The sequence below is a fragment of the Anthonomus grandis genome, chromosome 1 (genome assembly GCF_022605725.1).
Source record: "Anthonomus grandis grandis chromosome 1, icAntGran1.3, whole genome shotgun sequence".
Lineage (NCBI taxonomy): Eukaryota > Metazoa > Arthropoda > Insecta > Coleoptera > Curculionidae > Anthonomus > Anthonomus grandis.
This window is the reverse complement of record NC_065546.1, coordinates 56535835-56550484: the sequence shown is the minus strand read 5'-3', so window position 1 is coordinate 56550484 and position 14650 is coordinate 56535835. Positions and strand designations below refer to the sequence as shown.

General features: G+C 34.6%; 1 protein-coding gene across 50 annotated transcripts in view; it reads left to right on the top strand.

Moving 5' to 3' along the window:
- The window catches only part of LOC126742793 (uncharacterized), a 255085-nt gene that overhangs the window by 192265 nt on the left and 48170 nt on the right, over positions 1-14650 (top strand). For 45 of the 50 annotated variants that reach the window (XM_050449953.1, XM_050449852.1, XM_050449861.1 and 42 more), the window contains 3 exons: positions 3255-3404; positions 10684-10800; positions 10934-11248. In XM_050449953.1, the coding sequence (XP_050305910.1) occupies positions 3255-3404; positions 10684-10800; positions 10934-11248 (582 nt within the window). Of the gene's footprint in view, positions 1-3254; positions 3405-10683; positions 10801-10933; positions 11249-14650 lie in introns of those variants that run through there. The other 5 variants (XM_050449959.1, XM_050449633.1, XM_050449965.1 and 2 more) reach the window with 5 other exon arrangements.

Below are 14650 nucleotides of genomic sequence, written 5' to 3'. Positions count from 1 at the left end.
GAACTGAAGGAAATAAAAAAAATCTTTTATTACTAGATTTCTCAGAACCATTTAAATTATACATATTTTTACATCAAGGAAATTTTCAGGAAAATTTTAAGTCAATTTTTGATTGTTGAATAGAAAATGAGATTGTGCAGTGTGGTACGGTGGCTAAGGTTTGATTTACCGAATACCGTTTCTATAGTATACCTACGGAACAATGACAGTAATTAATATTAAACATTCCATCAGTATACTCCTTAAAATGAGTCCTAACTCCTCCAATACGCGTATCTCCCAATATCAAAAGTTGTTTTTTCTTTCGCCACGTTTATGATATATATGTTTTTCCAAGGAGTTATTTCCAATAGATCTGTTTTAATTCCTTCTTCGATTTATTCGAACTTTTTCAGCGTTTTTGTTATTCAGTTTTTCGTTTCTAATATATTCAAGTTTTTTGTCGAATTGTCACCTCATACATACTTAAAAACCTTGATTTTAAGTGACACCTAGTGTATATTATAAATTAGAAAATAAATATAATCCTGGGCTGCTCGATACATTCATAGGGACATAATGAGCCAAAAAGTGCCAAACCATTACATTCGTATTGAGCAGCCCCGGTATATTTGTAATCAAAAAACTGGGACATTCAAGGGCCAACTGTGTAAGAAAATTAACTGGCGAATTAGGCCTTTGAAACACCATTAAAAAAAATAATAATGAAGCCCTATTAACGTTGATCGAATCTTTATATCCTAAATATTCAATCAACGCTATTAATACCGAAATTACACACCTGCTCCTCCCGAAATGTGTACGCGCGCTCTCGGACTATGACAAGTCATTCAAGTGGCCGATATACGCGATTCGCCAGTTAAAGACTTCTTAACATGGATTGGCCTGCGATTTTTTTTTTTAATTTTTAATTTGTTTTCTTTTTTGTTTGTTCATTGAATGACTTGTCATTTTCCATATACAGTGCTTTTCTTTGAAGTCCCCCCCCCCCTCATTTATTTTTTGAACGGGTCAAAAAAAATTTTTGAAACTTGGCATAAGTAAATTGGTCTATAGATACTATTTTTCACTGTAAACTAGGTAGTTGTAAATTCCAAGATGGCGGCTGGGCGACATCTTGAGAAAAAATTTTAAATAGAAAGAGGGGTCGTGTGGTACCTCATTTTAAAGGTCTCAATGAGTACTTTATAACCCTGAAATATTAGACCCATATCTTAACTCGTTTCAAAATGGCGGCCTAATAAAAAAGTATTTTTTTTTATTTTAACGTTTTACATTTTTATGATTTTTGAATAGGTAAAAATCAGTGTACGAAAATAAATGCGTCACTATTTTATTTTGACATAAAAACGACAGTTCTAAATGTCAAAATAACACATAAGCGCCATCTTGAATAAATGCATTAAATAGAAATCTTGTGTTACCTCATTTAAAAGGTTTTATTGAGTACTTTTAATATTTATTACATGGACTCGGTGGACTCCGTTTTGACCTGTCTAAAAGTAACAGCCAAAAAAATACACTGTTGCGGTTTTATTAACGTTTTTAATAATAATATACAAATAATTTATAATTTTTGAATTTTGTATTTAAAGATTAACTTTTTGGTTTCTAAAGACTTACTGAATCGCCCTCGTATGTCACATTTCACGTTAAAGGATAATGAACATTATTTAGACATTCCAAAAACCAAATAGCTATTAAAAAAAACTCGAAAAAAAATTTTAAGATATTTTTCCATAACCGGTAAATTACTCTTGTATCGGTCATTGTTAGATATTGTTTAGTGTGTTTGGCAGTTTGAATTTATTGTTTTTTTCAAAATGGTTAATTCTCGTCCATTGGAGGAAAAAGTAGAAGCAATTTTTATTTATGGAGCAACGCGTAATTTTCATGAGACTGAAAGGGTTTTCAACGAACGTTTTCCTGATCGTCCTATTTGCCGTAAATATTTAAGGGAACTTGTAAATAAATTTACTGGTACTGTCCAGGATAAAAAACGCCCAGGCCATATGTCTATTTCAGAAGAAAAGCAAGTCCAAATAATTGGCGAAATAATAGAAAATCCCCAACATTCTACTCCAACTGTTGCTGATATCTGTGAAGTTTCAACTTCGACGGCATGGAGAGTTTTAAAAAAAAAATAAGTTTCACCCATACAAGATCCAAATGGTCCATCAACTGACTGAAGATGATCCTGACCGAAGAGTGCAATTCTGTGAAATTATGGCAGAGAGAGTAAAAAGGCAACCTACGTACGTGCGCAACATTTGTTTTAGCGACGAATGTACTATTTTTTTTAAATGGTAATGTCCACAGACAAAATTGTCGATATTGGAGTGATACCAATCCACACATTTTTCGTGAAACCCGATCTCAGTATCCGCAAAAAATCAATGTATGGGCAGGAATATTAGGGAATCATATCGTAGGGTCGCTGTTTTTAGAAGAAAATTTAACAGGTGAATTGTACTTTAATATGCTGGAAAATGCTATCGATCCTCTCATAACAGAAATTGTTGAGGCTAATGTACATGAATTTGACATGGAAATTACATTTTAACAAGATGGTGCTTCTCCGCATTTTGCCAGGAATGTGAGAAATTATTTAAATGATAATTATTTTGGTAGTTGGATAGGTCGTCGGGGGTCCTATTGAATGGCCAGCTCGGTCACCAGATTTAACGCCGCTAGACTTTTTTTTGTGGGGATACCTAAAGCAAAAGGTATACGAAACAGAACCTGCCTCAATTTTTAAGCTACGACAAAGAATCACTAACATTTGTCAAAATATTGAGGCAGATGTTTTTGAAAATGTTCGACGTGAATTTTCAGATAGGTTATTTATGTGTCAAGAGGTACAAGGAAATCATTTCCAGCATCTTTTAAATTAAATATTGTTTTTCTTTTGATAAATTGTTTATTTGCTAATTGTAAATTAGTATTTCATTGTATTCTATTAAAAACGTTAATAAAATCGCAACAGTGTATTTTTTTGGCTGTTACTTTTAGACAGGTCATTGAGACCTTTAAAATGAGGTTCTACATGAACCTTCTTTCTATTTAAAAATTTTCTCAAGATGTCGCCCAGCCGCCATCTTGGAATTCACAACTACCTAGTTTACAGTGAAAAATAGTATCTATAGACCAATTTACTTATGCCAAGTTTCAAAAATTTTTTTCGACCCGTTCAAAAAATAAATGGGGGGGGGGGGGGAGGACTTCAAAGAAAAGCACTGTATATATATATATAGAGCGGCGGAAAAAAACGAGAAGGGAGTCGCAGACGGCGGAACCAAAACTCGCCAAGTCGGCCATACGCCATGAGGGGGCGCCGCTCATGTCGAAAGTCAGTTCGGTCTGGTTTAATTCGATTAAAGACGAAGTTAAAAGTATCGATGCGAGTAAGTAGTAACTTAAAAAAAAAAAGTATGTAAATAATTCTCGGTCTGACCCTTGAAAGGATTTGAGTAATTTTTATTCCCGGGAATATTTCTTGAGTTTCGTTGAAATCCTTTGAAGAATTTTTTTCCTCTTGGGGTTTATCTATTAGGCCCGAATACACTTCAGCCTAAAGGCTTATTGTGCTCACCGCGATATACAGGGTGTTTCAAAACTATGGCATCAAACTTTTAGGAGTTGTTTAGTGCAACAGTAGAATCCATATGAGTATAGGAACCCATGTCCGGAAATGTGTCACTATGCCACTACGGCCCTAAGACGCGTTTAAATAAAAAAAAAATCCCTAAATAGGATCTGATGCATTTATTTTTACCTTTTGTATATGATACCATCATAACAATTGTTCAAAATGTCTTCCTCTAACCTCAATACACCGATTTAAACGCCGCACACGATTTCGGCAGACTACACTAAAAATGTGATCCTCGTTTTGAATTATTTCAAATGCTGCTGTTATGCGTCCAATTAAGTCTAGCTCTGATTCTACTGGAGTTTCGTAAGCTAAAGACTTTACATGTCCCCACAAGAAAAAATCGAGCGACGTTAAATCGGGTGAACTAGGAGGCCAAGAAACTGCTCCACCTCTGGCAATCCAACGGTGCCCAAACCGCTGAGCCAAATACTCGCGTACTTGTACAGCAAAGTGAGCCAGCGTTCCATCATGCTAAAACCACATTTGCTATCTAACATTTAGTGGAACATTTTCAATGAGTTCTGGGAGAACTTCCTCCAAGAAACGCTGATAAATAGGTCCTGTTAACCGTTCCGGCAGAAGGTGTGGCCCAAATCAATAATCATCAACAATGCCTGCCCATAAGTTGACAGACCAACGATTCTGATGTTTTCTTTGAAAAATTGCATAAGGATTTACTTCGTCCCAAACATGGCTATTCCTACTATTAAAAATACCGTCTTTTGTAAAAGAGACTTCATCGGTCCACAAAACATATCGTAAAAAATTTGGTTGAGCAATGATGTGATCCAGAAGCCATCGACAAAATTGAACTCTAGGATGATAATCGGCTGCCGTCATACCTTAAACTTTCTGGAAGTGGTAAGGATGGAGTTGTTGCTCGTGTAGTACCCGCCAGACAGAAGCGTTACTCGTATTCATATTCTTAGCGACGTCACGTGTACTATTTGATGGTTCATCGGCAACTCGCTGAAGTACCTCTTCTTTAAATTCGACCGTTCTTAAGGCGGAACCAGACTCATCACGTCACGTGAGCTCACGTGTTGTCACATTAGACGAAACCTCACATGCTATCACGCCTATAATCACACTATTTAACATGTCATATCACTTGTAACCATACAATTCGCTGTTTATATTTTTTGTGTGTCTTGCAAAATGGAAAATGAGACCCCAACCAGTTCCTCAGATTTTGAAGAAGACTTAGAAAACGTGGCTGCATTTTTAATAGTTGATGATTGAATAAAAAGGATGTGGGTGCACGAAATAAATAAACAGAGGGAAGAATTAGAAGGATGTCACAGATTAGTTAAAGAGCTGAATCAGCACCCAGATCGATATCATATGTATTTTCAAGTTACCAAAGAAGAATTTGATTTTTTGCACGGACTTGTTAAAGAAGATATCAAAAAGCAAAATACCCAATTCCGAAGGGCGATAAGTACTGAAGAGAGATTAGATAGATTATGAGGTCATTTCTAAAAGTGTCGGTTGTCGCTCTTGTCCTGTTTCCAAGCAGTCTGTGTTTCTTGAGTTTGATAAATGCCCATCATCGTGTTCCAGATAATTTTCTGGTGAAAAAGTTGATTGCACTGTAGACGATGACTGTGTAGAACTCAAAGGTGTAGGAATGACTCTGGGTACAGGGTGATATGATTGCCTCTTGCAGGTTCTTTGTTCGGCTTGAAGTACCGCATTGCTAACCTGTATTTTAACAAATGTTTGTTCAGGTTTAGATATTTTTTTTTGTCATTTTTGCCATACTCAAAAAAATAAATCGATCTCGTCCATATTTTCCAAAGAATATTTATGTTGTTCTTTTTTGGCTTCTACCCTTTTTTCTCTATCTTCGTATTTTCTTTTTCTAAGATTGCTATTCTTCTGCAGAATTGAACTACTTCTGCCGCATACGTATTTGTTCCGAGACTTGTTCTTGATATTTTTCGACATCTGATTCTCCATTATCGTTGTCAATTGTGGGATCATTTTGCGCCAGGATATCATCCGCATCATTAACATCGTTTTCCAGATTGCCGCACGTTCTTGAAAGAAGAATAGTTGCCGTCAGTATGATAATAAAGAATCATATTTACTTAAATTTGAATTTTACCTTCGACCTTCAAGGTAAGGCAAAAGAAATGCGATTTGTTGTTCAAACTTCCAGGGGATAATATTCTTAGTATAGCCTGACCACTTTTGGTTGCAAGTTGCCGATTCCTGGCATTACCACAGCCCCATGTTATTCTTGGCGATGAAGCATTTCCACTTAAAACTTATTTGCTTCGTCCATAAAGCAGATTTTATTTGGGGGAAAATGAACCTAATAAGATATACAATTATAGGTTATCACGGGCTAGGCGCTAGGCGCATTGTAGAAAACGCCTTCGGAATTTTGGTCTCTCATATAAGAATTTAAATTTTATTCTTGTTTTTATGGCCAATGATTTCTCATCTGATAAAACTTAGTAGAATAAAAAAGAGACAAGTTTTCCAAAAAAACTAGAGAAAAAATCAAATTTTTGCAAAACAAAATGAACATTTTCGTAGGGATAGGTTATACAGGGTGTCTTATAAAATAAAGAAGTGTGTATGGATTTAATTTTTTTGCACGAAAACAGCGTGTCAGATCGCAAAAATGCAAGGGCTATGTTTTGTTAAAAATAAACAAAATATTCAGAATTTTTTTTTCAAAAAAACAGTGGCTTTTTATTTATAAAAAAAATAACGTGCATGTGTTGCAGTCCATCCCTGGACAAGTCAAATTACTTACCTCTCCACCTATCATTTAAAACCTAAAAAATTGATTTAAATCGCTTAAAGCGTTTTTAATACAGTGGGAAAAAAAACTAATTTTAAAACACCCTGTATTTTAAAAACGAGGCACTACTTTTTTTATACTGCAGCATTTTTCACTTTTTGAAAGGAGACACCCTATATATACAATAGACGATATTTATTAGGTTTTTTTGTAGGTGACACTTTAAAAACTATAAAAATTGTTTCAGTTTCCAAATCTACAACTTTCGTTCTGATGCTTCGATTTGCTTCATTTTTATTTCAAATTATTCCCGGGACTTTCCTAAAGATTTGCAAAATTCTCATCCTAATCCCTTTAAAAAAAACACTTTTATTCGAATCTTTTGTGATGTGTGTGAAGCTAGCGTCCGATCGATATCCAGCGACGAAAATCGAGAACGCAGCATATATTGGTTGCAAGCAACCAATTTATAGTCCGCGCTCCCTGTTATTTATTCAATATAATGCCCGTATCTCCTGAAATTTCCAAGGGATCTTAATAATGTTTTGTCCAGATATTAACAATGAATACCTAAATCGACTGACGATGGTCTCAAACCTCTACAAACGAAAGTTCGATTTAGGTATTCAATGTTAATATCTGGACAAAAAGTTATTAAAATTCCTTGGGAATTTCAGGAGATACGGGCAGCGAATTTACATAGTGTAGCACCACAGATCTAAATAGCTACGCAAGTAGCTAGCGTTGTGTAGCTATTTAGATCTGTGGTAGCACGTAGAGAGCAGGTCTATAAGCTCCGCCCCCAAGGCTAGTTCAGCAGTGAAAATGTCTCTAATGCGGTATAGAATGTAAACAGACAATGCGCGAAATGGGGTATAGTACGTTATTGCGTTCTAGGTAACGGGATAATTTAACACGTTGAACACCACGTGCCCACCAGTGGACATTTTAATTTTTTATAGTGGGACAAAGTGATCACCGGTGGTCATTAGTGATTTTAGTTGCTATGACAATCTGACCACCCGTGGCACACTACGAATTATATTTGGAGACCGCGTGCTCATCGGTGGGAACGTTTTGCTTATATTTAGCATTTAAAATATAAACTTTGGTCCCAGAATGTAATCTTTTTTTACTTGGACTTGGTAGTTTGGTCTGACAATGTACAAAAAAATACTGGGTAATTCTTGGGAAATAAAACATTATTTTCCGACTGAAAGTTTATAATGACAGTTATCAATTCTCAAAACAAGTCATAATATTTGTGAAAAATTAAAAAAATATATATTTTGAACAAAAAATAAGTAACTGAAAAAACATTCTAAACCAAATTAACATTATTCTTAAGCAATTTCACAAAAATAATTTACTTGTGGTCATTAAAACATGGTATACACATTGGTTGTTGACCTTGCTGACAAATAGTGTTCACCTTTTTAGACCAGACTTTACATCTCTTTCTAGTCACCCTCTTTTGACCCTCCACTTCCTTTAATATGTCAATTTGTCTTTGGGATTCTCTAGAAGTTGATGGGCGAGCAGCTAATGGCATATCCAAATTATCAGTAGATTCTACCAGGGCCGAAGCAATAGATTCTCTAAATCGGGTTATATTCATTTTTTTGTTATTTACCTTGTTAAATACATGTAAGGCATTTACAACTGTCTTAGCAGTTATTAGATGAAAAAGTACACGTTTATACCATTTTAGAGTACGGCGACAGTAGGGGGCATAGGCTGCCATCTGATCTGAGAGATCGATAAATGTTTTCCTTTTGTTGTAGTCTAACACAACAGCTGCTTTGGTATACTTTTTCCTTTTTTTTTAAAAAGTTGTAACTGAATCGTCATGTTTGATACTAAGCAATACATCCCGTTTGTCTTTCCATTTTAGTACTACTGTTTTTCTTTCATTCTGTCTTGCAATTACTTCTCCTTTTTTTAATGTTGCTTTAGTAACTTCTGGAGGATTGCCTTTTTGATCGGTTCTTAACGTTCCAACGAGATGGGTCTTCTGCTCTATCATTTTATCGGCTAACGAGACACATCTATACCAATTGTCCGTAAAGAGTGATCTTGCTGAATTTAAGAGGCCATCCATCAATTCAGTTACAACTTTTTCTGAGACTGCTATATCATCGGTCTTCTCCTTGCCTGTATAGACTTTAAATGCCCAAGTATATCCTCCTGTTACACAAAGCTTAAAAAATTTAATGCCGTATCTGTGTCTTTTATTCGGTATGTATTGCCTAAAATTTATCCTTCCTCGAAATTGCACATTGCTTTCATCAATACAAACAATATCTTCTGAAACATATGCTTCTTGAAACTTGTACTGGATCATCTTTAGGGCGTCACTTATCTTATAAAGGCGATTATCCATATCTCTTGGACTTTCGTTATCACAAGTATGAAACATGCTTAATATGTTTTCGAATCTATTTCGGCTTATTATTTTAGGAATATTATTTTGATACAGGAGACCCTTAGACCAATAATCCATTAGTTGTGGTACTTGAAGTAAGCCCATCCAAATTCCTAAAAATTTACGCATTTCCAAAGGATCGGTATCAACCCACTTTGCAATTCTTTCTTTACCCGTCTGATTGCCGGAGTTTGTAATGCCGATAATTTCTTGTGAAGCAAATCTGTTGGTTTCCGTAACAAACAGATTTATTATATCGTCATTTATGAAACAGTTGAAAAAATCCACAGGATCTTTGCCAGCTAACTCAACCGCTATGGCGGGATTTACTCCTGTATTTAACCGTTAAACGGTCTCCATTTACAGGCTTCCATCTCCGGCCATTTATAAAATTCGCTAAAGGAACAACATCATCCGGATCTTCATCCGAATTATTGCCTCCATCTTCAGTATCAGATTCTGAATCAGAGTTGCTCTCCTCCGGCTCAAAATCTCGATCATTGATTGAATCATCCGAAAATCCTGTTATTATTTCCTCATCAGTCAAATTTCTTAATTCAGCGGCAAGTTCAGCATCTGTTAAGCATCTTCCAGTCATTTTTAATTAGTTCTGTAACAAATAATTAATTTGTAAAACAAAAACCTAAACAAAACACAAAATTAAAATAAAAAAACGGTAAAAAAAGCAGTATGCTTACCGATAAACACTTGGTCGCAAGATGTAAAATTACATTCTAGGACCAAGTGACCACCGGTGGATCATGAAAAAAAGTAAGTAAAGATACCATAATAAGAAAATATTTATCAAACATAATTACTCTAAGGTCATACCAAGTCTAAAATATCGATAAAACTAAATAACAAATGTTGGTCCTGACAAGCGTCCCGAGGGGCTCAATTCGATATGTATGGTGGAAAATAATCTAGAAATGTTCGTATAATTATTATTATTGAGCACATTACAACTTTTTTATCCTATATCAAACCTGTATTTGAGCATTCAGACCATTTTTCAAATAACTGTCACGTCGTATAGTAGCTTTGGTTATTTTTCTAATTTTTATATCAATTTGTGCATTACGTCCCTTCTTCCTGTCCCGAAAATTAGAACTGCGCCTTTTCTGTGCATTCTTATTAAAGTTGTTATGCTGACAAACGAAAATTTTGCGAAAAGCTAATTTTTGTACATTCGGAAACGTTCTTCTAACTATCCAGTTTATACATGTCTCGGCAGAAAATTTTTCCATAAAACTCTTAACTTCTTCTGTATATTCACTCTCCATTATTTTGCATCTAACTAGAGCCTTATATTCTGAATTTTTAAATTCCAAGCTCTCTATTTCTACCTCAGGTTGTAGATTTTTTAATAAAATCTCTAACGTACTTTGCTCACCCATCTTGATCTATTGTCACTCGCAACGGTCGCGAAGTAAATGAACGAGATTATCCCGAATAATATTTAGAATTTCTAAGAATATTTACGTGGGCGATATCGTGCTGTTTCACACCATTCACCGCTTTTCTGAGAACCCAACTACAAACTATACCGCATTTGGATTTTTTAACTACGTTCTATACCGCGTTAGGGAAAAAAGCGCTAATCATCTGAAATTTGGGCGGGGCTTTAGACCCGAAGCTCTCTACATGGTATACTCTGTAAATTCGCATACGGGCATTATATTCATTAAATAACAGGGAGCGCGGACTATAAATTGGTCGCTGGCAACCGACATAATGCTGCGTTCTCGACTTTGGTTGCCGGATATCGATCGGACGCTAGCTTCACACACATTCTTTTGTGAATATTTAAATTTAAAACAAATCCTTTATTTTTCATTATTAAAGTATCCCAGAATGAATCAAACACACAAGAATCCTCCGATAAATCCAGCCTCACAAACGATGGCGTCCTACTATATTCGTCAAAGACCGCGCCCACTGAAAGCCATTTAGACCTTTCAGGTATATTCATTCACATTTTTTAAAACAAAATTTAAAAAAAGCAAGAAAAATACCTTTCGCCAGTCGATTTACTTACACAGTGTGCCTGTGTGTATTTCTTGTAAATTAATTAAAATATTTCCCAATTTCCAAGAGCAGTTATCGAGACGTACGAACAACGCCCCAAACACCAGAAGAGAAAACACCGATCCCAATATGAGAAGAAATAAAAGGGACCTCGAAGAACGGACAATCGTACCTCCTTATAATTATTATAATGATGCGCCTGACATTCACGAGGCCATGCCCACTTTTGAATACGATACAACTTCAAATAGTCCACCATATAGGGAGGAGACCATACCGCAAGCTGGAGGTTACTACTTTGGCCCAAATTCCAACCCGAGGCAAGAAGAAACTGTGATTCCGGAAACGTGGTTCGAGCCTAAGATATACTTGGAAGTCGTTGGTAAATATTAACGGTTGCAACACTGTATAGTTCTAAATGCTGCTATCTGTACGACATCTTAAAATTACAGTTGACGTTTAAGATGCTGGGCATCCGCTCTTCTCACAACCGACGTTTAATGCATGGGTTATCTGTCAACGTTATTTTTTTTTTGAAATTATTTTTATGTTGCCATATTGTTTTTAATTTAGAAAATGCGTATTTTAATATATGTACAGTGACCGCCTAAAGTTCCGCATAAATTCGATAAAAATTAGAGACATGATTTTTTGAGAAAACGCTCGGATCATTTATGAAATATAGGCGAAATTCAAAGCAATTTTCTTATAACACATCTTATCTCAAAACTCAACTGTTTCCGAAATATTTCCATTTAAATAACATGAAAACAAATAAGTACGTCTATTTACAAATTAAGGTAAAATCGAAGATAAGAATAATGTTATAAACACTGCCAATTGTTTTTATTTCCATGGTTGCACTTGTAAAGAATCTCCATTTTCGAATGTCACTGTCAGTTCGAAAATTAATAGTTTTTATCAGAATAAATTATGGCTAATTTAACAGAAACCCAACGAATTGAAATTTTGGTGGTACGGGGATCGAGTGCGCACGCAAAAAGAAGTAAGTGAACTGTTTAATGCCAAATACCCAAACCATCCTATTTCTTAGTCAACATCAGTTAGTAAAATAGAGCACAAATTTATAACTTCAGGTCATTCAACAACAAAGTCAAATTAAACGTTCTACTCTCCGTCGAAGAAAATCCAAACAATGCAACTTCATAAATTTCGATTGATAATAATATAGCCGGAACGTCAATAAGACGCATCTTAAAAGCAAATGAATACCACCCTTATAAAATAGACTAATACACGAATTAAATGAGGACGATCCTGATCGAAGGAACCAATTTTGCGGGCAAACGATGAGCATTTGCAATAATAACCGTCAGTTTGTGTTACGAGTTTTGTTTTCGGATAAAGCAAATTTTTGTTTAAACGGTGTCGTAAATCGGCAAAATTGTCGGTGCTGGTCAGTGTCAAATCTACACTGGGCAACTGAGGCTCATACACAGTACCGTAAATCTATTATTGTTTGGGCTGGTATCGTGGAAAATAAAGTAATAGGGCCATACTTTTTTGTAGAAAACTTAACAGGCCAACGAATATTTGAATTTTCTTCAAGAAGATCTTATCCTTGCTTTGGCTGCCCTATACCCAGACGAACAAGACCAGACAGTGTTCCCAGGAAGATGGATAGGACGAAGAGAGCCAATAGAGTGGCCGGCCAAGTTACCAGACCTAAATCCCTACGACTATTTATAGAAGAATTGAAAAATAGAATTAGATATGAAATTAGATCTATATCACCCGAAATAATTAATAGTGTTTTACATGAGTTTGTATTGTTTGACCATCGGATCTGTGTCTACGAAAGGAATGCGGGCGAAATTATGAAGCGTTGTCACGTCTTACTGCAAAAATGAAATAGTATTGAATAAAAAGTAAATATAATGGTAAAATTAAGCTATTTAATCATAAAAAAGATAATAAATAATGTAATGCAGTTTTAACCATATTTGTTAGTTCTATTTGCTATTTAAAACTAATGTTTTGCATATTATAAAATCCAATATTGACTAACATTTATCCGAAATTCCTAATAAAACTTACAAAGCCGGCAACGTCGTGCTTTCGCGGAAGCATCTCGCTGTTTGGGGACAGGTGATTGGTTGATGACATCGCGGCCATTAATTTATTATTTTTATGCAGCTCTCTGTCTTTCTCTATCTTATTGGATCGCATCGTACCAGGTTCTGTGTAATTTTCGGAATAATATCGATTTCTTGCGGATTCAGTGGCGGCGGCGTATGTTAATACTTTTGAGCTATTAAACTGTTTTTATTGTTGTATTTTTAGGTACCTACTTAATTTATGACCTATGACTTTTGAGTAGTGTAGCATAGTTTAGTTTATTTGCTATTATTGTTGTTGCTGTTTTGTTGTTGTTTTGTGTTATTTGTTTCTTTGTTGTTAAAGTTCATAATTTTCAACAGTTTTTGTGTTATTTACGTTAAAATGAATAACTTTATTCATAGCCAGGCAAGGGAAGTGATTGCGAATGTTTATAGGTAAGTAAAATGATAATAATAGAATTATAAAGCCTAAGCACAGTTATGAAAAAAAACATTAAAATAAAATCATAATTTATGCGACACTAACTTGCAAAAATTATGTACCTAATGTTGTAATAAATAAAAATCATATTCAATGAAATAAAACCAAGCTCGATTGCTTTACAAATAAAAAAGATTTAAAGTTAATGTTGGTTATTTTGAATATAAAATGTCTATAAATATAAGTAATATGAATCGGAACGACGACTAAAAAAAATCGAATATCAGGATTATATACTTCTTGTACAAATTTTTAGGGTTTGCGATGAAGAAGCTACTAATAACTTTGTTAATCTACCAGTAAAGCGCAAACTTGAGAGAGTATCTCAATATACTGGTGTAAGCATTTCAATGGTGAAAAAAATTCACAAAGAAGATGAAAAAAGAATGCGGACGGACCCCAACAAAATGCTTTCTAGTCCCGGCAAAAAAAGACCGCGAATGATGAAGGTGGAACAAGACGACAACTTTCATTTTCAAATAGTTAGACACCTAATAAATCGATTTTATATGGAGTTTAAAGTTGTGCCCACTACCAGAAAGCTGTTGCAAAAATTGCGAGAAGAAGAAAATTTTCCTTATAGCCGGCAAACTCTTAGAAAGTTATTAAAGGAAAATGGCTTTTATTGGCGAAAGTGTCAGAATAAAAGAAAAATTTTAATGGAGCGACCCAATATTTTATCTTTAAGGTAACATGATTTCTTAGATACTTTAAGGTTTTACCAATAACATCTTTAAGGTATAAATACCTAAGAGAAATAAAAAAACACCGAGCCGAAGGTCGCAATATTGTCTATTTAGATGAAACTTGGATAGACAATGACCTAACGTTTAAAAAATGCTGGCAGAGTGAGACTGTTACTGGAGTGGTTAGCAATATATCTTCAACAGGTACAAATTAATTATACTTATTTAAATAATAATTTAAATTATACATATTATGTAGGCATTAGATTATATACAAGGTATTTGGTTCACCGACGTATAACTTAAAACAGGTGATTCTATAGGTCATTTCTGACAAATTAATCCCTCTAGGGGTCGAAAATTAACGGTCTCCGAGATTACAGCTTTTTAAGTTTTTTTTCTATCCTTTCTATGCATCTTAAGAAGAAAAAAAATCCTATTGAATTACATAGTAATAATTATATAGTAATTACTTGTACTAGTAATATTGGAAAAATAAAAATTTGACTTATCTTTATTAATGATTTCTTTAATTT